The sequence below is a fragment of the Anopheles marshallii genome, chromosome 2, assembly GCF_943734725.1.
Source record: "Anopheles marshallii chromosome 2, idAnoMarsDA_429_01, whole genome shotgun sequence".
NCBI lineage: Eukaryota > Metazoa > Arthropoda > Insecta > Diptera > Culicidae > Anopheles > Anopheles marshallii.
Window position 1 is genome coordinate 63,639,315 of NC_071326.1, and position 21,649 is coordinate 63,660,963.

Here is a 21,649-nt window from a genome sequence, read left to right on the forward strand (position 1 = left end):
CTCATATCAGATGATAAAGAAGCATTCACACAAAATGGCAGTGAAACTCTATTGTAGCTACATGACGCACGGATTGAATGCAAATAAATTACACATGTGTATGGATGCAACTAACACATATCTGTTAAACGGAAGTGCAAAATGATGATGAATCATCAAATGAGTACCATCCATCAAAGCATGATGTCGTAGTCTAGTTCGAGAAATAGCAACAGTATCTACTGCGATCTAGTATAACTCGATGCAAATACGAAAATATGAAGGGAAAAAATCTATTTTGCTCAATTATGCGTAAATGAACATTATATAATGGTAAAATAGAATAGGGAAAGAAGGTGGGATGAAGGAAAAGTTTGTTTCTTGGTTGAATTACCATGACAGTTGACAGCTGTCATTTGTCATATTTCGGGAATTTGCCATGTTGACAGTTGCCTGTCATGGCAGGCATCCCTGTTATTCTCGCAAGCAAATGATCGGTCGCACTGTTTTCTCGCATTTTCACACAAATACACCCACAAAAAGTATATAATTTTGTTGAAAAATGTAGCATAGTGTTTGTGATAACGTCAGTACAGGTCGAAGAGCTTAAAATTGCTGCCTTTTCGTGACGCGCTTCGATCGGACACCATCTTTGGGAGTTTAGCTAGCGAAAATTTTGTTCGATGAATTGCGACTATTTGTGTACTGTGGAATTGTTGAAGTGGAAAACAACTTTACTTGACGGAAAATAAACAAATTGCAACTTTTCAAGTGTCCAACGGTACAGTGAAACGACCAAATACAGAGAAAGGGTGAATCCATTTTGACGGTGTCAAAATGCCAGCCGAATATTACGATGAAGATGGTAAGTCAGAACAAACATTTGCGGTAGTTGTAAAGAGCAGTTTTAGCTGCACAGCGCTCTGTAAATAGTAATATTCTCAATGTAGACAAATAAATGAAGAAAGCAATTGAACGCTTTGGATGGTAGTGGAAATAATTTGTTTAGCTGTTCGGAACAATACGCAGCCCAGTCTTGATTACAGTGCGGGCTGAAAAACTGAAACACATCAGTATTTTAAAGCTAAACACTTTCATTTCCGGAGCGATTTACTATTGTATGAACGCTCTGCATATTTGAAATATTCAGCGTTATGGGAATGATTAAAAGTTTATGTTTTATTTATAACAGACCATATTGCTAAATATCGATCAGATCTTTAAAACAATCAATTCTTATGCATCAATTTCTTATGACTGTAAAATCATGCCGAAATATGGCACGGACTATTTCTTGAACGATTCCGTGGAAAAGAGGTTCCACTAAACAACAATGCCAGTATCTCAGCAGCCGTTTTCATTGAAATAGGATTTAGGAAGGAAATAGGAAAATAGGAAACACATCAGTTGCTATTGTAATTAAATAAAAAAAATACCGTCAATTTTTTGGATTAGTCAAATAGCGTTGTCGGTAACAAATGACTTTAAATCACACCGGCATTAATATATCCGTTTATGTTGAAACGGTATTTGCCTGAACCAAAAGACTGCCTTCAATCAAAGGCTTATTTGCTTTCGGCCAAAACAAGCTAAACCCGACATCGGTTGTAACGAAAATGTAGAGAGCTAAGAGCATATTATGTTGTATGATTAAAATCTTGTTTGTTATGTTGTACTATAAATAATTTTGGTACATTTCTTCCTTCGAATAGGATTCCGGTTGACGTTTGATAATGAAACGGCGGACGAGGAGAAGCAGTTTTACATGCGCGTTTTCCCGAACGTAAGCAAGATCGCGGACCGCAAGGTACACTGCACTACATGCGATGCGCACATCGGTACGGCACCGGTAACGGAAGCGATCATTCGGATGCATCCGGTGCTGCGATTAACACACTGCAGAAGCTGTCATGCCTTCTACAACAGCGGCGAGTTCGATAAGGGCGAAGATGGCAGCGAACTTTATTGCCGCTGGTGCGGTCAAGGCGGTGAAGTTTACTGCTGCTCTCGGTGTCCGTACGTTTTCTGCAAGAAATGCATCACGCGAAATCTTTCCAAGGAATGTGTGCGGGATATAGTGGAGAACGAAAACTGGCACTGCTTCAGTTGTGCTCCAAACATTTTGTGGCAACTTCGTGCCCAGCACTGGGCGTTGGAGAACTATATCGAAAAACAAAAGAAGTAAGTAAACGAACATTTCAACGGTTTGCAGCAGCATCTAACGCAACGCATTACCTTTCGATTTAGGGAGATCAAAAACCAGCAACTATCTGGAAGCACTATTAGCGCACTGATGAAACAGGATCGTACGTACTGCTGTCAGAGCAAAGGTGTAGCCCGTTTGAAAGGAAGCAGCCCAGCTGTAGCTTCGGTTCCCAAGAAAGCACCCAAACGCACGTACAGCGAATCGGGAACAAAAAGGAAACCTTCACAAGATAACACAGCATCATTTTCGAGCGACTCAAGTGGTTTGGGGCCTCAGTTAACGCACTCTATTCTGGGGGATTTAAGCTTGGATATCACTCCGGTAGCGTCATCATCAATTGCCACTGCGTCAGGTTCGTCGTCTGTAACGAAACCAACTTCGTCAGGAAAGATATCTGCAGGCAGTGCGCAAAAAAAACAGCCGAAAGCGCTTACGTTTGACAACAAATCACCCGCAACGTCCACACCACCTGCAAAGAAAAAGCGTGTAGGAAATAACGAAGTAGTTTGCACGCCCGACATATTGAGCATGTTATCTGATGAAAATCCTGCGAGTGAAAAACCCGTGTCCAGGCCGCAAGTTGTTTCCGTCGGCACTAAAGCACTATTTCCTGTTGCTGCCAAACCTGGCGGGTTCGGCAACCCTCCCGTTCCTGCTATAGTACCGCTGTCGATAGGAAATGTTGCATCGGGTACTCCTACTAAGACGAATATTCCGAAGCAAAAAGTTATCTTGCACCAGTCCATGCCTCGTAATTTGGCGGTTAGTGTACCAGCAAAGCGCGTCGGTCTGACGTCAATGAGCGGACAGACGGATTCCGCTTTAAAACAAGAGTCAGTAACGCATACCGTACGTGTGCCGTCTTCAACAGTACAAAGACAGTCAAATGCAGGCTCACCGTTATTAGCTATGTTCGAAGGTTTCAAAATTGATCTGCACACTGCCAGCCAGCAGGGTACGTATCGATTACCGAATGGTAAGGTAATATCCGTGCGTCGGCAATTGTTGGATAATACGGCTGCAACGGACACGCCTGCCAAACAGTCGCAACCTAGTGTCGCGAACGCTTCAATACCGATGCCGCCTGCGGGTCTTGTCCCAATCCCAACGGCACGTTTGCTACTAAACAATAATACACAGGTGCAGCAGGCAGCTGGTCCGGCGATCATTCGTAATGGTCAGGATCAACAGTTGAGGCGTATGCAACAACAGCAATTGCAAAAGCAGCAACATTTGCTGCAGCAACAACAGCGCTTTCAGCAGCAACAACAACATTTGCAACAACAACAGCACTTGCAGCAACAAATAAACATGCAGAATCAATATACACAACAGTTGCAGCGAATCCAGCAACAACAGCGAATGTCACCGGGTCAGCGTGGACCACAATTAACGCCTACGCGAATGCAGCAGTCTCTGCATCAGCGTCCACCGTTGCATACTCTGCAACCAGGACCTGGTATTGCCAGGCAATCGGCTAATTCCGCACCGAATGCAACAGTAGTGCAAGGTACTCCAGATTCTACTCAGTCAGATTGGGATAATTTGCATCCGTATTCGATAGTGCATGTCCTGAGTGGACTAGTAAATGGACCGCACGAGAACACTCCGCTCGGTAACTCCCGGAAGGACTTTGAAAAGGCTATGTTGGCGGGGGCAGAGATTTGTAAACACATTCTTGCCAAGATCGCTACGCTGGTTAATTCCAAAGCGTACAGCAATGTGCGCAATCTCCACGATTTGAAGGAATTGTTTATTCATCTGTCCTACCTCGTGACGTACGGTATTGGACGCTTCAAGACGCTTCATGACCGTTGTGTGAATGACGTTAAGAAAATGGGCTTCACACAGGATTCCGACTTTGTAATGGTTGGCGATAGGATGGTGAATTGCACTAAGGAAGCAGACAGCCAAAGCGAGAATGAAGAAGATGATGATTGCGAAATTATCGAGCAGCCTCAAACGGTTATTGAAGTCGATTCGGACGATGAAGTACCATCAAGTAAGGAGGGTACGGTAGAACAAGCAAAACAACCTGTTGCCAGTGACATCAAGGAGAAGTCTGTCCCAGAAGAACGCAACACATCCATGTCGCTTACAGTGGGAGATATCAAGGTAACGTGGAATGTGGTCGGCGTTGTTGACAAACCTTCAGAATCACAGAATACTGCTGTCGCAACTTCGAGTGTGACAACCACCGATAAAGAATCGGACGGGTGTCAGGGAGCCAGTAAGGTATCGACAGAGCTTGTTGAAAGTACCACAGCGACAAAAGATCAAGTTGGCAGTGTATCGAGTATGGAGCAGAAAAATCCTACTGATGGTGATGCTGCCTCCACCGATGCATCCACAGAACGTAGCGAACTTTCCCGGAATGATGATCAAGATCAGCAAAGCAAATCATGTAAGTTCTATGTTGTCATGCACCACAGTATAGCCCGTTTTGAATAGTATGTAAATTATATAATTGCATGATGGCGTGTATTTGTATCAGTAAATTAAAAAAAATGGCGCAAATGGGCACATAAATATCCTTGATTAAGTTGATCTTACTTTTTTAAATCTACAGCTAGTGATTGATTCTTAAAACTATAACAAAGAATATGCGTGAGAAAGATGAAAATTCATGATCAAATTGTTGTTCCAAGGATTCAAATTGTTCCTATTACTTGTTTTTTAATTGCAGCCCGCAATTGATCAAATTTTAGAAGTGCCGTAGAAAAAAATATTACGTTTGAATTTTATCAATAATATTTATTTCAGCTTATGGTTGTCATTTGAATGTTTACAATAATATTTTCCTTTTTATATTGCTTACTTTAGCTGCGTCTGAAAACAACGAAGTTCAGAACAGTGGGGAAGATAAGGATGAGCAGGTGGAACTAATTGAAATATCGGATAAAGAAGTATCAGAACTGTTGGACATTCATATGACCAACGAAGAAGCAACGTTGAAGGAAAATTCAAGCGAACCAAAAGAAACCGTTGGATCGATGGAAGTAATAGATTTGGACGACGATGTTCCTCATTTGGAAAATCAAAATGGTTCAAAAAAATTTGAGCAAGAAAGTGGCGTCGATAAAATCGTTACAGCCAACAAATGTGATGTAGTAAAAACAACCGACGAAAAGGATGATAAAAATGATGGTACCAGCAAACTTTCGGATGATACGAATGAAAGTTCTGCCGTACAAAAGGAACGAGTTGATTCTGCGAACAAGCCTGGATCCGATCAAAACGCTCCCAACGCTAAAAAAGAGCTATCAGCTACGGTAGAGAAATCACAGCAAAAAGACGTGGATAATGTAACTGGGACAGATCGTGGACAAGGTATGATCAATGACACTACGCTGCTCGATGAGTTGGATCGCTCGTCCAAGGGAAGCAGCAGTGAAATTCTTAATTTAATGGATGCGGCTGATGATAGCTACCATAGCGATAGTTCCGATTTGGAATATAGCTCCGAATACGTCATGCAGCATACAGAAAAACAATTGGGTGCAACACTTGATCGCTGTGAAGTATCATCGAAAGAGAAAGCAATTGTGGAAGAAAAGTGTAAAGAAAAAGCTGCTGTTCCGGTGGATAGCACCGGAACTGCAGTTGAAGATAAAGTTTCAAAGGAGCAGAAGAATGAACTGTCCCATGGTTCAAAAGAGCAGAATGTGAATGAACCAATAGAAGCTATAGATCTTTTGGATAGCAGTGAAGAAAGTGAAATTAGCAAGTCAACCGCCTTGCGAGACATTGATGTACCAGAAGAAGGTACACCTGATTCAGAAATACTTGAGGAATCATCTGCTGGAACAAAAGAAAGTACAGTAAATTTAGAAAACGATAAGGAGGAATCGTCTGTTGTAGAGGATCAGACCGTAGATCCAGTCGAGAAACAGTCGGCCAAACCGCAAACATCAACTGACGATGATATTGAAGCGCAGGATAAAAATTCCACAGACGACGTACCTACGGTAGATGAAACGGAAAAGAAGGCAATAGTGAAGGATGGATCGGAAGACAAGGTGAATGATGAGATGGATGGAAAAGAAAAAGATTATAAGGAAGGAAAGGAAAAGGATGAGAAGGAAGAAAAAGAAAAATATGAGAAGGAAGGAAAGGAAAAAGATAAGACGGAAGGAAATGACCAAGATCTAATGGAGAAAAACGAGGAAAAAAAGATGGAGCAAGATGAGAACAAGATGAGAGAGGAGAAAGATGAGATGAAAACCATTAATGAGTTCAATGCAAACGATTTTACAGACAAGGACAAACATGCTCCCGAAAACACTACGAAAGATGTTGATGCAGCAAATGTAGAAACTAGCAGCACAAAGAGGGCAAATGAATCCAGTAGCGATGGAGTTACGAATGAAATTGCTGGAAAACCGAATTCAACTGATGTGGATTGTGAGCACGATGTTTCCATAAGCAAATCAAAGAATGATGAACACGAAATATCTCTAGAAAGCTCAAATGACAAAATTGATCAGGAACCAATGGAGGTAGACGCTGATGTGCAGTCATCATCGGTTGATGTTGCCATCGTGGAGCAGGAAGATGAACAGCCCATGGAAATCGCTGTTGAAGTAACTGGAGATTTACAGAAAATAGAACCGTCTTGCTCGGTTGAGAAGCATTCTGAAGAGCTGGAGATGGAGCAAGATGCGCTATTGGTTGAAGTAGCAAAAGATGCAAAACACTTAGTGCCACTTTCAGAGAAAACTTACACTCCGCACACTCGCAAGGATTGCACAATAGTTGACGTCATTGAAACGAAAAACCAGTGCTACCGTAGTACTGACGAAAAAGACAAAGAAACGCAACGATCCACTGAGAAGCTACTGGTAGATAGTGTAAATGAGCAGTTAGTAAAAGATGGATCAAACGAGGAGGAAAATGCTGTAAGCCATACTACTGCGGAAACTGTTGAAAACCAGGGTAATGAAGGGGTGCTCTGTAGTGATCAGGATAGGATGGAACCGGTTGAGGAAGAAAAAATGAATGAAAGGAATGAAAAGCATTTTAACAATTTATCTGACACTGCTGAACAGGTGAAAGATACGAATAAGAGTACAGAAAAGGAGGAAATTAAAGATATGCATTTCACCAATCCACCAGATACTGCAACAAGGGCCTGCGAACAAGGGCAAGATAAGGAGGCGTCTACCGCAATGGAAGTAGATTCGACAAATAGTTAGAACTCGAAGTCATTTTCTGTGTAATTTTCTATGTACAACTTACTCTCGTAAAGAGCGTCATCTCCGAATATGACCCAACACGTTACTTTAGAAGGATAGTAGGTGTTATTATACTACAACTGTACAATATAATCCTTAAGATTCGCTACACCCCATTATGGCCGTAGGTTAAGGTATTACCTACCGGTGTACAACCCTAAGCTGAGCTTAGTCGTAGGGTTATTCAGTACTGTAACGAATAACATTTCTCACATGTGCGATATATGAATACAATAAATCTAATTACGAGTCATGAATTCCCTTAAAATGGCAGTAGCTTATGAGTGTGGAACCTTCGAAATGAGATCCTGGTTGAGAATTACAAACAGATTATGAAACTGCAAGCGAATGATTGCGGTGGGCAAAGCAAACGAGTATACCGTGCCGTTTTCGTTATTTGAAGAATAAGCCATTTTGGCTGGGCTGGGTCGAGTATAGCGCAGATCGGAAAAGAAAAAAACCAAAATGAATTCCTGACGGCAGATTTAAGCGCTAACGTCCAAATCCCAGTACACGGCTACCTTCGTTAAACTATTTATTACGTTAACAATTTGGTCACTAAAGCAACACTTAACCGTTCCTTTCCGGTATATAACACAATTCCCCGATGGCTTCACAAAGGTGCAGTATGCGCTGTGTGTGCGCGTGAGATTAAACGTTCGTTTCTCCCTTAGTCTTCGACGCGGCCCCGTTCGCTTGGCCGGGCTTCAGTGCTGGGATGTATTGGCCCAGGTAGGTCAGCACTATCTCGCGGTAGCGGTACAACACTACGCTGATGATGGTCAGACCGAACAGTACGCCGGCCAAAATTTCGTAATCATTCTCCAGCCGCTGATAGTGATGCTCAATGCCGATCAGTGCACCGAAGAAGCGTCCGAATCCGAAATGTGCTATCACGGGCAGTGCTTGCGCGAGGGCAGACACTTTGCGGGGCAGTTGCTCGCGGAAGTGCAGCACCAGCGTAACCCAGGTAAGTCCCAGCGTGGTTGGCAGCAGCCAGTCTTCAACCACATCCCACAGGGCGTAATCCAAAATGGCCAACAGGATGAAGCGAAGGACGAGGGTCAGGAACGCACCGACCAGAATCTTGCACGTTCCAAACACCTCGATGATGTGGCGGGAGTAGATCAATACCGGGATGGCTAGCAGGTCGCCGGCAAGTAGCACCGTTCGGACGAGGGTCTGGAACACAGTCGACTGTTGTTTCGAGTCATCACCCTCGTCAGCATCGCTAGCGGGTAGGTTGATCATGTGTGATTCGTCGATCGAATCGATCACGCTCCAGAGCGATCCAAGACCGATCGCAACCAGGAACGGGAGCCAACAGCGCTGGAGGTACTTCCGGCACGCCGGTACCGACACAAACTTCTGCGGCGTGGTACGAAGCTGCCACCACTCTTCGGCCGGCGAAAGGTCCATCTTGAGCGGGCTGAGCAGGATGACGGCGGCCGTGGTGTACAGCAGTACGAACAGCATGTACGGTTGCTCGTAGTCGTCGTTGAAGAAGATGATCCAACCGACGGCACCCCAAACAAGTTGCCGACCGAAGTCAGCGACACCGGACGTGGTGCGATCGCGCGTTACGATGACGATGATCGTGTTCAGCAGCGTCAGTCCGCTGAGCAGGAAGAAGTCCAGCAGCGAGCGGATGGAGAGGTAGTAGTAGAAGGTCGAATCACCCTCGTCATCATCACCATCGTTGTCCTCGTCCTGTTGGAGCACAGAACAATGTTTAGCTATCGTCGATACAGTGGGCTCTTGTTACTCTCGTTACTTACACCATCGCAAGTGGTACCGTACAGCAGACTCTCACTGTCTTCGTACGGGTCAGCGATATCGCACTGGACGACGGGTTTACATCCTGCCTGCTGCGCCTTTACCCAGGCCTTATCCAGTGGGCATCGGAAACCATCTGTGCATAGACGAACAAAAACAGATAAGACATATTAAAAAAAAACAGCATCAGCAAGTACAAAAGAGTTGAACGTACCCAACGGATAGCTACACTCATCCCCTTCGTCTCTCTCGTTGTGCGCATCGAACGTGGCCTTCACCTGTATGCTGCCCTCACTGTACGTGTGACAGATCTCATCCTCCTCATCGGCGTCCGCACACACGATGGCTGTCGGTACGATCACCGTCTCCTGACTGTCCGGCACACCGTCATTGTCATCGTCGTCATCGTCCGCATCCGGTATGCCGTCGTTATCATCGTCACTGTCCTGATCGTCCGGAATGCCATCATTGTCATCGTCCGGATCCTCATCGTTCGGGATCCCGTCACCGTCCAGATCGTTCTTGCTACGCTGACCCGGATCGTGCACATCCAGTATGCCGTCGTTATCGTCGTCCACGTCCTCCGAGTCCGGTATACCGTCGTTATCATCATCATCGTCCTCCGTGTCCGGGATGCCGTCATTATCATCGTCCGGATCCTCATCGTCCGGTATACCGTCACCGTCCAGATCGTGCGTTACGGGTCGACCCTCCAGCGCGTCCGGTATGCCATCGTTATCATCGTCCGGATCATCCGCATCCGGGATGCCGTCATTGTCATCGTCCGTGTCTTGCGCATCCGGGATACCGTCATTATCATCATCATCGTCCTCCGCATCCGGCACACCGTCCCCATCGAGATCGTTCGCGTTGGAGCGATCCTTAGCGTCCGGCACACCGTCATTGTCGTCATCGGTATCCTTATCGTCCGGGATACCATCGTTGTCATCGTCCTGATCCTCCGCATCCGGGATTCCATCGTTGTCATCGTCCGTGTCCAAATCATTCGGGATGCCGTCCCCGTCCAGATCGTTAAACTTGGCCTTGCCCTCTAGCGCGTCCGGTATGCCATCGTTGTCATCGTCCACGTCCTGATCATCCGCAATACCGTCATTGTCATCGTCCGTGTCCTCTGCATCCGGAATTCCGTCATTGTCATCGTCGTCGTCCAGCTCGTTCGGGATGCCATCGCCATCGAGATCATTCGTGCGCGGTGTACTCTCTAGCACATCCGGGATGCCATCATTATCGTCATCCACGTCCTCTGCATCAGGTATTCCATCGTTGTCATCATCATCGTCCTCCTTATCCGGTATGCCATCATTATCATCATCCGTATCCTGATCGTCCGGTATGCCATCGCCGTCCAGGTCATTTGTTTTGGCCTTTCCCTCCAGCGCATCCGGCACACCATCATTGTCATCATCCAGATCTTTGTCATCCGGGATGCCATCATTATCATCATCATCATCCTCCGTATCCGGTACACCATCATTATCATCGTCCGGATCCTGATCGTTCGGAATGCCGTCCCCGTCCAGATCGTTCGACTTGGCCTTACCCTCCAGCGTGTCCGGAATGCCATCATTATCATCGTCCACGTCCTGATCATCCGGAATGCCATCATTATCATCGTCATCATCCTTCTCGTCCGGGACGCCATCGTTATCGTCATCGGGGTCCAGCTCGTTCGGGATACCATCACCATCGAGATCATTGCTCGAGTCCGGATCACGGGCATCCGGGATACCATCGTTATCATCATCCGTATCGAGATTGTCCGGTATGCCATCACCATCCGAATCGCGCTCGATCGTACCCTGGCCACTGCCCAAATCTAGCACCGCACCCTCATCATCTTCCTGTGCGTCTTCCTGCTCTCGCAACCATGCCGCCATCTGGGCCGATTTTGCATGGCGCGAGTAGCACGTGCTTTCGAACTGATTCTCCTTCTGGCAGCTGTATGTGCAGTTCTCCAAGCTCAGCGTTCCCGTCTGAAGGAAGAAAAGAACGTTACACCTGGGCAGGAAAAGTACACCCAACCAATATGTTCCACACTTACTAACCTTCCCTGCCGCCCAATCGTGGCAGATGCCACTTTCGGAACACTTCTCCTGCACGATGAATGCTCCCTTGCGATTGCACAGAAAGCTGGCCTGCGGTGGACACATCTCCGGCGGGGGCGTCCTGCTGACTGCAAACATCAGCAGCACGTACAGCACCATGGACGCGATGATCGTGACAGCGGTAAGGACACGCAACCGCTTCCCATAGGCAAACGCGTTCCCGATGGCCCATTTGTCCACGAGCAGCGCAAAGACTAGCGGACCGAGCAGGGCGGTCAGCGGAATTATGACCGATATCGAGTAGATCTCATTGTACGCAAAACCCTTCTGGGTCATGTTCGACTGAAGGAAGGGATAGATACATCCTAGGCCTGTAAAGTAAGATCCAGTTCGATGCGGTTAGCAAGCACATGAAGCGCATGATCCCACCACTCGCTCACCTCCGTAGAATAGGAAGAGGACACATTTTAGCGAGAGGCAGTGTTTGCTCTCGAACAGCGACGATTTGTCCTCCATTGCCGGCAGTTAGTGGGCCTGGTGCCGGCCTGAAGCAGTTGGTAACACCCCGAAACCTATAACACTTTAACGATTGATTGTCTACAGCGAAGTTTCCTGACCTAGATTAGCACCAAGCGTGTCACCGTTTAAATGGGAACCGCAAGAAATAAAAAGGGTATAATGTACCGAAATTAAACAACACGACCGACTTCGGGGTTCGTCCCGTCCCACGGCAGAATTCGCTTTGATGTGGCAAGTTAATTCCTCGCACCGTCGCTAAAGTTTCATGTGCAAGAAAGTTTGAAATATTGTTTATCCTCCCCATTTGCTTCGTGCTGCTTGTGGACAGATGAAGCGGGTTTTCATTTCACCGGCAATTGATTCATCATCTTTTCTTGTGCGATCTTCACTTCTTTTCGTCGTTTTTAAACGTTTCGTGCATATGAGGTTCTTATAATGGTAGATTTTATATATACATTCTTTATATACTACATTCTTTTTGTGGAGTGTTCTCTCTAAAGCTAAAACTGCACTGTAGCTGCAAAATAATGCAAAAACTGCACGTATTCAAATAATTAAATGAAACTCCGCCTGGCTACGAATATTCAATTGATTCAACTGAGTGAAATGAAATTAAATGATTAGTCTATATTATCGATTATACTGCTTAACCGAATCGTCATACAAGGCACTAATGATCAGCATAATGAATCAGAATGAATTAGTAGATTGAACTTGACTGACTAAGTGAGTGATTTTAAATCTTTGGAATTCAAACAGATCTTACGAATCAGCTTAATCACTAGCTTAATATGAAATGACAATGATTTACAACAGAGTGAGCGTATTACGTTGAAAAAGGAAAAAGGAAAGGCTGAAAGGATTAAATTTGAGTGAGTGAGTTAAATCGGGATTTAACTGTTCACAGCACAACAGCAGTGATAGAGCTAGCTCAAAATAATTAAACATACATAAATTAAAAATGAAAGAGATGGCTAACTCTGGGAGTGAGGTTCGTAACTCACTCAATCACTCATGACTAGCTAGTTCAAAAAGTGTGTGAGAAATCATTTTTTAATAATTTATTCTCACTGGTTTAGCTCGCTAAATTGAGCAGTCAGGCCAGTTAGACTTCAAAAGATGGTTGGAACAGTTCAATTCTTCTTCTTTATCGACACAGCAACCTCAAGAGCTCTAGGCCTGCCATTTCTGGCTTTCTGTGACTTTATTTACCCGTAACCGGATAGTCAGTCCTGCGTACGGGGAATTGGTCCGGATGGGATTTTGGATCGCTCCTGCCGTGTGGAGATCGGTGCCGCTACCAACACACCATCATTGGGAGATCATTGTCAATAACGTCTATTGGTCACAGCGAAGAATTCAATCCCAAAGTAACTCACTCACTAAGTAACTAAATAACTCATGGATAAATTGAATCATGATTGATTTGCTTGGTTGCTGCGAATTGTTAAATCCTTCAGTTAACTTGCTCGTGATTTAAGTATTGAGTTTAAAAGCGCCTTGAAGAACTAAATCCTCAGTTAACTCACTCACGAGTCAAATCACGTTTTAAATCATGAGTTGATGGTCGCTGTGAAGGGTTAAAATTGTTACGAATCACTGTGAATGACTTAAATCGTTAAAACAGTTATAAATACCCTTTTTAAAGATTTGAGTTAACTTGCTCTGCAGCAAGATTTAAATCATTCCTTCGTTCTGAATCGTTGTGCACATCACTAATTGAAACGTCTGCATTTGCGCCTTCATAAAACATTCTTACTACTATTTTACAGTTGTGTTACAATTCTCGCCACACTCTCCAAACCCCATGGTCGGACAACCGTGTCGGACAATTTTTATTCACCACAGCAGCAATTAATTTAGTGCAATGAGCCGTTCCATTTTCCACCATGGAAAGTCGTCCATGTAGCGAACGTACATGGACTGGCAAACGAACGTACTGCGGGCAAAATCAGCTGTGTAACCAATGCACTTCACCCAATATCCTCTATTCATCTACCAAACCGTAAATCTTCATCAGTAAACCCCTTCCAGATCGCTACGGTTGCAGTTTCTCACCCACTCCGGGTGAGGATTAGCTTGTCAAGAATGCAAATTCGGGTCGTGCGTCGGACCGTTCGGCCCAACCGGCCTTTTTGTGGGTGGAATTTCAATCTCGGCTTACAGCAGAACCGGCAAGTGCCCGGCATTACCCGGCAAGCAGGATGGCAAATAAATTTCATAATCAGCACCTAGGCACGTTTCACTGCGGCGAGCCATCCACCGTTTCGCGTGCGTTTGGTCGCCGTGCGCATGCAGGTCGCTTCTAAATTTATCAATTTTCTACAATTTAGCAATCATCAGCATCCTAAGCGAACCCAAACAACAAGCGACAAGTGCCGAACCGTGTCGCAAAACCGACACATCCGACGCGGCAAAAAGGGAGCATAGAAAAAAAGAAGAAGAAAGCGCATCTAGTGACATAAAGCCATTTTCTTTTGAACCACGGCAAAGCAACCATTGGCTTTTAGCGCTAGGTTTAAATGTACGTTTATATGTGTGTGTGTGTGCCTTCCTGTGGTTTGTTAGGTGAAATGTCCAGTAAATGAAATATTCCTCTAACCGCACACACATTCTTTTTTTGCGCATGCATTATAAGATGCATCTGCAGAAGGCAAAAAAAAACAACTCTCCGCCGACATCTTCACGAGCTGTGGTGATCGGTCGGGTATGAATGTGTCGTCGATGGTACTGAACCACCATCACGAACGTGACAGTAAAGATCGACGTCAAAACAAGCCGGTTAAGCAGCGCCAAGGTAAGCGCAACTTTACGTAGGATTTGCTTTGCTATTTGGTACGGTGTGTACCCCCGAAGAACCAATTGCTGTGAGCGTTTCGCGTCCACCCGCGCACACTCACGACCACGTGGCGTTTGTCGCCGATCGTGGTGGTCTGTCCGAGTTCGTTTCATCACCGTGTACACACTAGAATGAAGAGAGAGAGAGAGAGGGAAAAAACGGTCCACTGCTTTCGCTACAAGCGTTTTAATTACTTTCGTATCACTTTCCGTGTGTATGTGTGGCTGTTGCTCACTGTCTGCAGCTTCATCGTCCACTTCACCTCCATGCCTCATTTACCGCCGACGGTGGGAAACCGTTGAATTTTCGATTTTTAATTTTATCACACGCCGGTACCCGTCACCAATTTAGCCCGCGCACGGTAAGTGTCACACGGGTCGAAGCGGGTTGATCCGCACAGCGATTCGATCCTGCTAAGTGGATGGGTTTTCGCGGTACAGGCAGCGCATAGAGGCCGGATTTGTGGCGTTTTTTTTTTCTTTGGGTTGCTTTCGCTCTACACCACATTTGTGCAACTCGTTTACGTAAATACCCCCGGACCGGTTACAGATGATGGGTTCATTTTTCACCACTCGAGATACTGCTGCACACTGCCCCGTACCGACCGGGCGTGCATTACGCGAAAGGAAGTGACCGAGGCAATTACCGCACAGCGCAGGATCGCCTACGGCAACCGGTAGCGGCACACTGGAGCGGGACTGAATGCACCGGTCGGCTTGCAATTGATGCAATTTCACTGCAAATGATAGCTCAAGGGTACTTTTATCATGTTCCCCATGTTTGCTTCTGAACACACAAACAGACACAGCCACACGCATACACATAAGCAGTATCACACTAACGCACTTCCCAGCCTGAACCACCTTTCAACCACCCACCCCGCACGGACCTTCTTTTGACACCTGTCACCATTGTTAACATTTATTTTTCATTCACGCAAATTTCCGTTCCGTTCGCGAACCGCACAGGGTGAGGAAGCGACATAGAGAGAAAGAGAGAAAGAGAGAGAGAGAGAGAGAAACGGGGAAAGAGTGGGCGATTGCGAGAAGGATAGTTGGGTAAGTAAAAATAACCCACAGCAAGCTCGTTCCGCTGAATCTGTCTGGCTCGAATTTTCATCCTATCCTCCACCACTGCGAAGGAAAAGCGGATCCGATCGGATACGTTCACAACACATTTTTTTGTGTGCCACTGATCATTCACTCAGCAGGAATCGGGCCGTGAGGATGGAATTTTACACTGGACACAGACATTTTTCTTTAACAAATTCCACAGTTTGGTGGATGGTTTTGTTTGTCTTGCTGCTCCATAATATGAGGAGCATACAAACACATCCACGCACACACACAAACACACGCTCACAGTCTTACCCACACACGGGACAGACACGTTGCCACACAGTTGGCCACTAAGTATCGCCTAGTTCACACTGCTTAGACCGCGAAGATGGTCTCGAGCGGACTAACGGGCAGTTCCCTTGCGCTCGGTGGCGTACTATTCTCGGATTGCGCGAACGGTGCAGCACTCGCGGTAACCGCCAAAAACCACTTAGGAGCGTAAGGTTCGGGAGCATGCGCTCGTTACGGTCGCGCTTTGGCATGAGTCTCGGTGGTGATGCTGATTGCTGAGTGCCTCAATGGAGGCGCCCGGTCGCTCACCGCGGACAAGGTTGTTTTTGTTTGGGTTGGGTGTCCACAGGGTTGGGGTGTCTGGGGTGATGAAAAATGAGGCAGTGTTTTTTTTGTTGCGTATCCATAGTTCAAAATTTGTGTATGTGAGCATTAACGTTTTTCGTAATAATTTACCTTTTTTTAACAAATGTTGTACTCGTTCGAAAGGAAAGAGAGCGGATTAGGTTTACTAAACCAAACCCGACAGCGGTTATCTAATCGACTGGTCCGTGACACCTTGCCACAACAGCGTGCACGTCTGGCTGCTGCCACTAATTCTGCCAAACGCGTCGCATTGTCTGGGACGGCAACCTGTCAGCGTTAACAAGTCTGCGGCACGTGGCATCAATCAGCAGCGCCAATCAGTAGGGAGAATTCAGATGATGGAAGGAAGTGTCATAACATTGTTTGGATGGTGAGGTTCCTTCGCATCGGGGAGGAATGGGGATGACGGTACCGTGGTTTTAGGGTAAATAGACTAAGCAAAGCAGTTCAAGGGTAGCAATGAAGGAATGCGCCAAGACTCATGAATCCTCAGAGATTCGTGAATCGTTTAAGGTTCATGAATCATCAATTCGGAATGATGAAAAGATTATTGAATGCTTAAAGATTCATTTTCAAACATTCAACATCAAAGATCTTGTATCTCTAAATATGCATGAATCGTCAGATATTCACGAATCCTAAAATGTTGTCTTTGAGGATTCAAGAACCTCTTGAGCGATGATTCGTTCGACGATTCTTCTCTAAAGATTAATTACACTAGTCTATAAATGTGCAAATAACTACGTCGAGGAAGGCCACATAGCAGATGTTTTGTTTCGTGCTTCTTATAAAAATGGTTTTTGCTACTCACTAGATGAATTTGTTTCGGCGCCTAATCGGCGTTTACGGGACCTGCGAAGAATATTTTTATTTCATCAGTGAATATAGGAACTCGTGAGAAGAAACTGCAGGAGACGGACTGAATCTGCTCTAATCCTTATGGTTTTCTATCAAGAGCTGATATTTCTCTCTTGATAACCAAACACAATCGTGGGGAAGTTTGCCTTCGGGGGAGAAGTGATCAGGCGAGTGATTGGGTTTTTAGGGAGCCGTCCTTCAATCTCGCGTACCATTAAACTTATCTATTAGACACTTTTATCAGGAGTTTTTGGCCATGAGGAGAAATTACAATTACCACTATTACAATAATTAATTTAATTAGATAATGGCTTAAAAAGATTTTCATCGAAATTAATCGCATCAGACTCAGGATGTCGTCTTCTACGCAAATTGATGGTAATCCTCAAGGCCACAAATAGACTCTTGTTGTCAGTACTTTAGTAAAATTCTCCCGATTATCAGCGTTGCTAATTGAGAAGACATAGCGTGTGCTTGATCTATACCAACGCATCTGTAATGAAGCCATGGATTGAGCATCGAGTGCCTGTTTCAGTAACATTCGAACTCTAGCGAAATGTTGAATGGTATAATCTAATGTCAGTTTCGCTAGTCCATTTTCGGATGAAGTATGCATCTGCCCCATCACACTCGTATCCGATTATTGCTTAGCTTTATTTACAAATATAAAGTTTTTTTTTGTTATCTTTTAACCATACACAGTAGTATCGGGAGTTAACGTCTGGAACAAGCCGACCGAACGATGCGCTATGTGCTACAAAGGAAGGCGGCTAGCAAAGGCAGGCGCGTGTATCACTTTTGAAGCGATTCTCGATTCCATCGTCCTTTGTTTTGTTCCTGTCCCGTACAGCAATTTCCCAGTGTTTGCGATTTGTTCTCCGCGCAGCGAGGATGTAAATGACTTCCGTAACATCTAAGGCGTGTTTTTGTTTTGTTTGTTTATGTTCCGATTACTGGTAGAGTAAGGCGTGTAAATAGATAGCGTATAGATTGTACCTCCTTGTATTATCATTCTTTTTTGTTTCCTTCTCCAGGTACCCACAGAGAGTCGTTAAGATTTGCATTTGCTTAGGGGAATTCCATTTCCTTTGAGTCGTTATTCGAGCCGGTTCTTGTACATAGTGTAAGTAGTTTCTATGTGCGAGTGTGTAGCATGAGTGACAAAACGCAAGTAATGAAAATGAAGAAATACGAAACGAAAACAAAACAATCGCAGGTGAATTTTATGTATGGTTGGCTACAAATGAACAGTTCGTTTCGTTCGTTAATCTAAGGGTAAAACTATATACGCTCTGGAGCGTTATAAAGAGCAGAGAAAACAAAAACAAAGGGAAATATCTTAATAACCTATCGAACACTCACGGTGTACACCGAGACGCCAGACGAATGACTTTTCTTTTAAAAGTATTCTTAAATTACAATAAAACTGAAAACGTCCACAATGGTCTGCAATGCAAGGGCCGAAAGATGAGGCTTCAACTGAAAGTACGGAACAATTTTACTAAAATTTTACCGAGTAAGACCGATCGAGAAACGAATCTTCTCTCCCCAATCAACAAATAGTATGTTAAACTGTTAAAGTGAATCTCTTGTTTCAAAAGAGCACAACAGTTGCGTGAAAATAACTTAATTCACATTTAAAGTAGCTGCGGACGCACCAACAATGCTTTGAGTGAGTTTATGAATTTAATTTTAAGATCGTTTCGGTTTTGCTTTTTGGTACCATGGTTCCTTCAAGAGTAGAAATGTTTCACTTCTTTTGCTTGACATTTTCTTCCTGCGGCAGCGTCCAGCATCACAAGCACCATTTGAACGAGAGCTTTAACGGCTAGCGAATGCACCGGATCGTGGTCAAACAGTAGTCTAAAGAGGACTAGTATAGCTCGGAGCCTATTCATGGCTGCTTAATAGGTGCAGCGATTAGTAGCGGAAGTGCCCTTTCCGACCACGGTAGTTGTGATAGATCCGGAGCGGTTGGTAGCTACCGTTCGTCTGGACAGGTTGTGCCACAGCCGTCTGCTGCTGGTGCCCATTGCCCGTCTCGGGTGCGGTAATGTTCAGGGCCGAGGCGGACGGTTCGTGATGCAGACGGGCGGCACAGCGTGGCGCGAGCACGAGATGGTAAAGCAGGAAGTACAGGACGGAGATGATACACGCACTGATTGCCAGTGCCTGGAAGGTGACGATCAGATCATCTATGTTCGTCCACATGCCGATGAGCGCACCGACGAAGCGTCCAAGACAGAAGTGAAAGATGACGGGCAGTGCCTGACCGGTGGTGATGATACGGCGCGGCATAATGTGGCGCATGTAGAACACGATCGTCAGCCAGGTGAGTCCGAGTGTGACCGGGTAGAGGAAGTCGATGATCACACGCCACCAGGCGACTTCGGTCGTGGCGAGCAGTGAAAAGCGGAAGATAAACGTCGTAATGGCGGTGATCAGGATGTTGGAGTGACCGCAGAAGTCGACAATCTTCTCCGCGTACCATAGGGCCGGAATTGTGAGCAACGCGCCGAGTACGACGAAAGCACTCCAAACTTCACCGTAATAGCTGTCGGCCGGTGGATGTATGTCGTACGTCTTCACCAGCACACCTTCATAGTTATCGAGCACGGCCCAGAACGTGCCGAGGATCAGTGTCACCAAACAGAGACCGGCCGACTCGGGACCGTACCGACGAATGGCGGACATCGGGATAGCGACCATGCCGCATTTCGTGTGCCACCACATCTCGGGCGGTGTAAGCGGCATTCCAGACGACACCAGCAGCACTAAGGCGGCCAACAGCGCTAGGGCGACGTATCCGTAGTACGTTTCGAAGAACCACCCAAGCGCAAAGTACGATACCGCCCATCCAATCGCACCCCACACAATCTGCCGACCGAAGTCACCGCGACCGGTAGAAGTTTCACGCGTGGCGATGATAGTAGCTGCGTTCAGTAGTACAATCACGGCAAGCAGGAACGCATCGCCGAAAGACCGCAGTGCAATATACGACCAGAATGTAACCTCGGGATCTCCAACAATCTACAACGGTAAAACAAAGTGTCATTCAACATAATTGCTGAAGTAGTTGGATGGTTTGCTACTTACCCGCATGCACACACTTTCCGAAAGTACGCTCTCCTCATCATCGTACGGATCGTGTACCTCACACTCCACCTTCGGCGTGCAGTTGGATGAGTTGGTCAGCAACTTCATCCAGATGATTTGTTTCTCCGGGATGTCACAGGAGAACCCATCGAGCGGGTAACGACACCATTCCGCACTGTGCGTCTCGTTTTCCTCATTAACGGCGCTGCGCAGCACGGTAGCAAGCTTCAGGGACTCCGACGCGGATGTGTACGCGTGGCACAGTTCCTTCTCCGGGTGGCCTTTGTGCTCACAAATGTGCGGCACGGGGATCGGTGTGTTATCTACCTGCACTTTGGGCTCCTGCCGTATATTTTCCGGTGCCGGCAGTGGCTCATCATTCAAGTCGTAGTCTTCATCCTCCACCGAACTCTCCGTGGACGAGGGCAGTATTAGGCCCTTCGTGTACGGGTGGTTAAGGTTCTCGAACTCCACCGGTTTCTGGCAGGTGTAGGAACAGTTCGTAAGCGTCAGGTGGCCAATCTGAAGAAGGAAGAATAATTTCGGCATAATTTCTAATACACATTTTGTCGTTTTTGTTGCACACCATTATATATACCTTCTCACGTTTCCACTGATAACAGGTGCGTTCCTCACTGCAGCGCTGCTGAAAGATGATGGCACCGTCATAGTCACAGGCGAAGCTTACCTGCGAGCGGCTTGATTCTTCCCGTTCCACCCTCGGAACGACAAAGAACAATACCGAGTAGAGAATGACGGACACGATCATGCAGAGGGCGGCCAGCAAGCGCAACCGTTTACCGAAGGATGTACCAGAGCGTCCTGCCAACCGATCCACCAGTGGGGCAATTATTAACGGTCCCAGTATTGCCACCAACGGGGCAATCAGCGTCACCAACTGCGATTCGTAGTAATTCAACCCGGTCAGGGTCATGTGCTTCTGGATGTACGGATGAAGACATCCTAACGCTACAATGAGAATGCAACATGAGTCATGGAACTGCCCCCATTCCGTTCGGTAGCTACACTTACCTCCGTAGAACAGGAAGAGTACAATTTTCAAGGATATTAAATTCCTGTTGACCAACGGCTTCTTTGCAGGTGGCGCACCCATCGTAATGAACTGTTTCGTTCAATCCGGTGTCAGTGGTTTCCGTTTTCTTGACCCAATAAGCACTACTATCGCGCACACACACGCACACCTTAAAAACTGTCCCCTTTGGTTGGTGGTTGTTGTTGTTGTTTGTTTTCTTCCAAATATCCTGTTGTTTTTAATTAATCTTCTAGCTTCCGGTGAAACATCGGTCCATAAAACGCGATAGTTCACTGATGATCACGACGACGTTCCTGGGCCATTTTCT

At 45.9% G+C, this 21,649-nt stretch overlaps 3 protein-coding genes across 3 annotated transcripts; 1 reads left to right on the forward strand and 2 right to left on the reverse strand.

Annotated features, from left to right (window-relative positions):
- Positions 1 to 816: 816 nt before the first annotated feature.
- LOC128706799 (claspin) lies at positions 817 to 7,380 on the forward strand. The gene is made up of 5 exons (XM_053801741.1): positions 817 to 844; positions 1,692 to 2,160; positions 2,227 to 4,589; positions 5,009 to 5,388; positions 5,446 to 7,380. Exons 1-5 carry the CDS (start codon positions 817 to 819, stop codon positions 7,378 to 7,380), a joined length of 5,175 nt encoding a protein of 1,724 aa, XP_053657716.1.
- Positions 7,381 to 8,070: 690 nt separating this feature from the next.
- Positions 8,071 to 11,786, reverse strand: LOC128718390 (uncharacterized; the record flags this gene model as incomplete). Its single annotated transcript, XM_053812018.1, has 5 exons — positions 8,071 to 9,129; positions 9,198 to 9,331; positions 9,410 to 11,189; positions 11,262 to 11,632; positions 11,702 to 11,786. Coding segments are annotated over 5 exons (3,429 nt in total), but the record flags the coding sequence as incomplete, so codon positions are not given.
- Positions 11,787 to 19,112: 7,326 nt separating this feature from the next.
- LOC128707590 (uncharacterized) lies at positions 19,113 to 21,402 on the reverse strand. The gene is made up of 4 exons (XM_053802548.1): positions 21,321 to 21,402; positions 20,887 to 21,257; positions 20,289 to 20,810; positions 19,113 to 20,222 (listed from the first exon to the last, which is right to left on the reverse strand). Exons 1-4 carry the CDS (start codon positions 21,400 to 21,402, stop codon positions 19,113 to 19,115), a joined length of 2,085 nt encoding a protein of 694 aa, XP_053658523.1.
- Positions 21,403 to 21,649: the final 247 nt, after the last annotated feature.

Coding starts and splice junctions, on each gene's coding strand:
- LOC128706799 (XM_053801741.1), top strand. CDS start 817: ATGCCAGCCGAATATTACGATGAAGATG. Junction 2,161..2,226: donor TATATCGAAAAACAAAAGAA/GTAAGTAAACGA, acceptor CTTTCGATTTAG/GGAGATCAAAAACCAGCAAC. Junction 4,590..5,008: donor AGATCAGCAAAGCAAATCAT/GTAAGTTCTATG, acceptor TGCTTACTTTAG/CTGCGTCTGAAAACAACGAA.
- LOC128707590 (XM_053802548.1), bottom strand. CDS start 21,402: ATGGGTGCGCCACCTGCAAAGAAGCCGTTGGTCAACAGGAATTTAATA. Junction 20,811..20,886: donor ATCAGTGGAAACGTGAGAAG/GTATATATAATG, acceptor TTCCTTCTTCAG/ATTGGCCACCTGACGCTTAC. Junction 20,223..20,288: donor CGGAAAGTGTGTGCATGCGG/GTAAGTAGCAAA, acceptor TTACCGTTGTAG/ATTGTTGGAGATCCCGAGGT.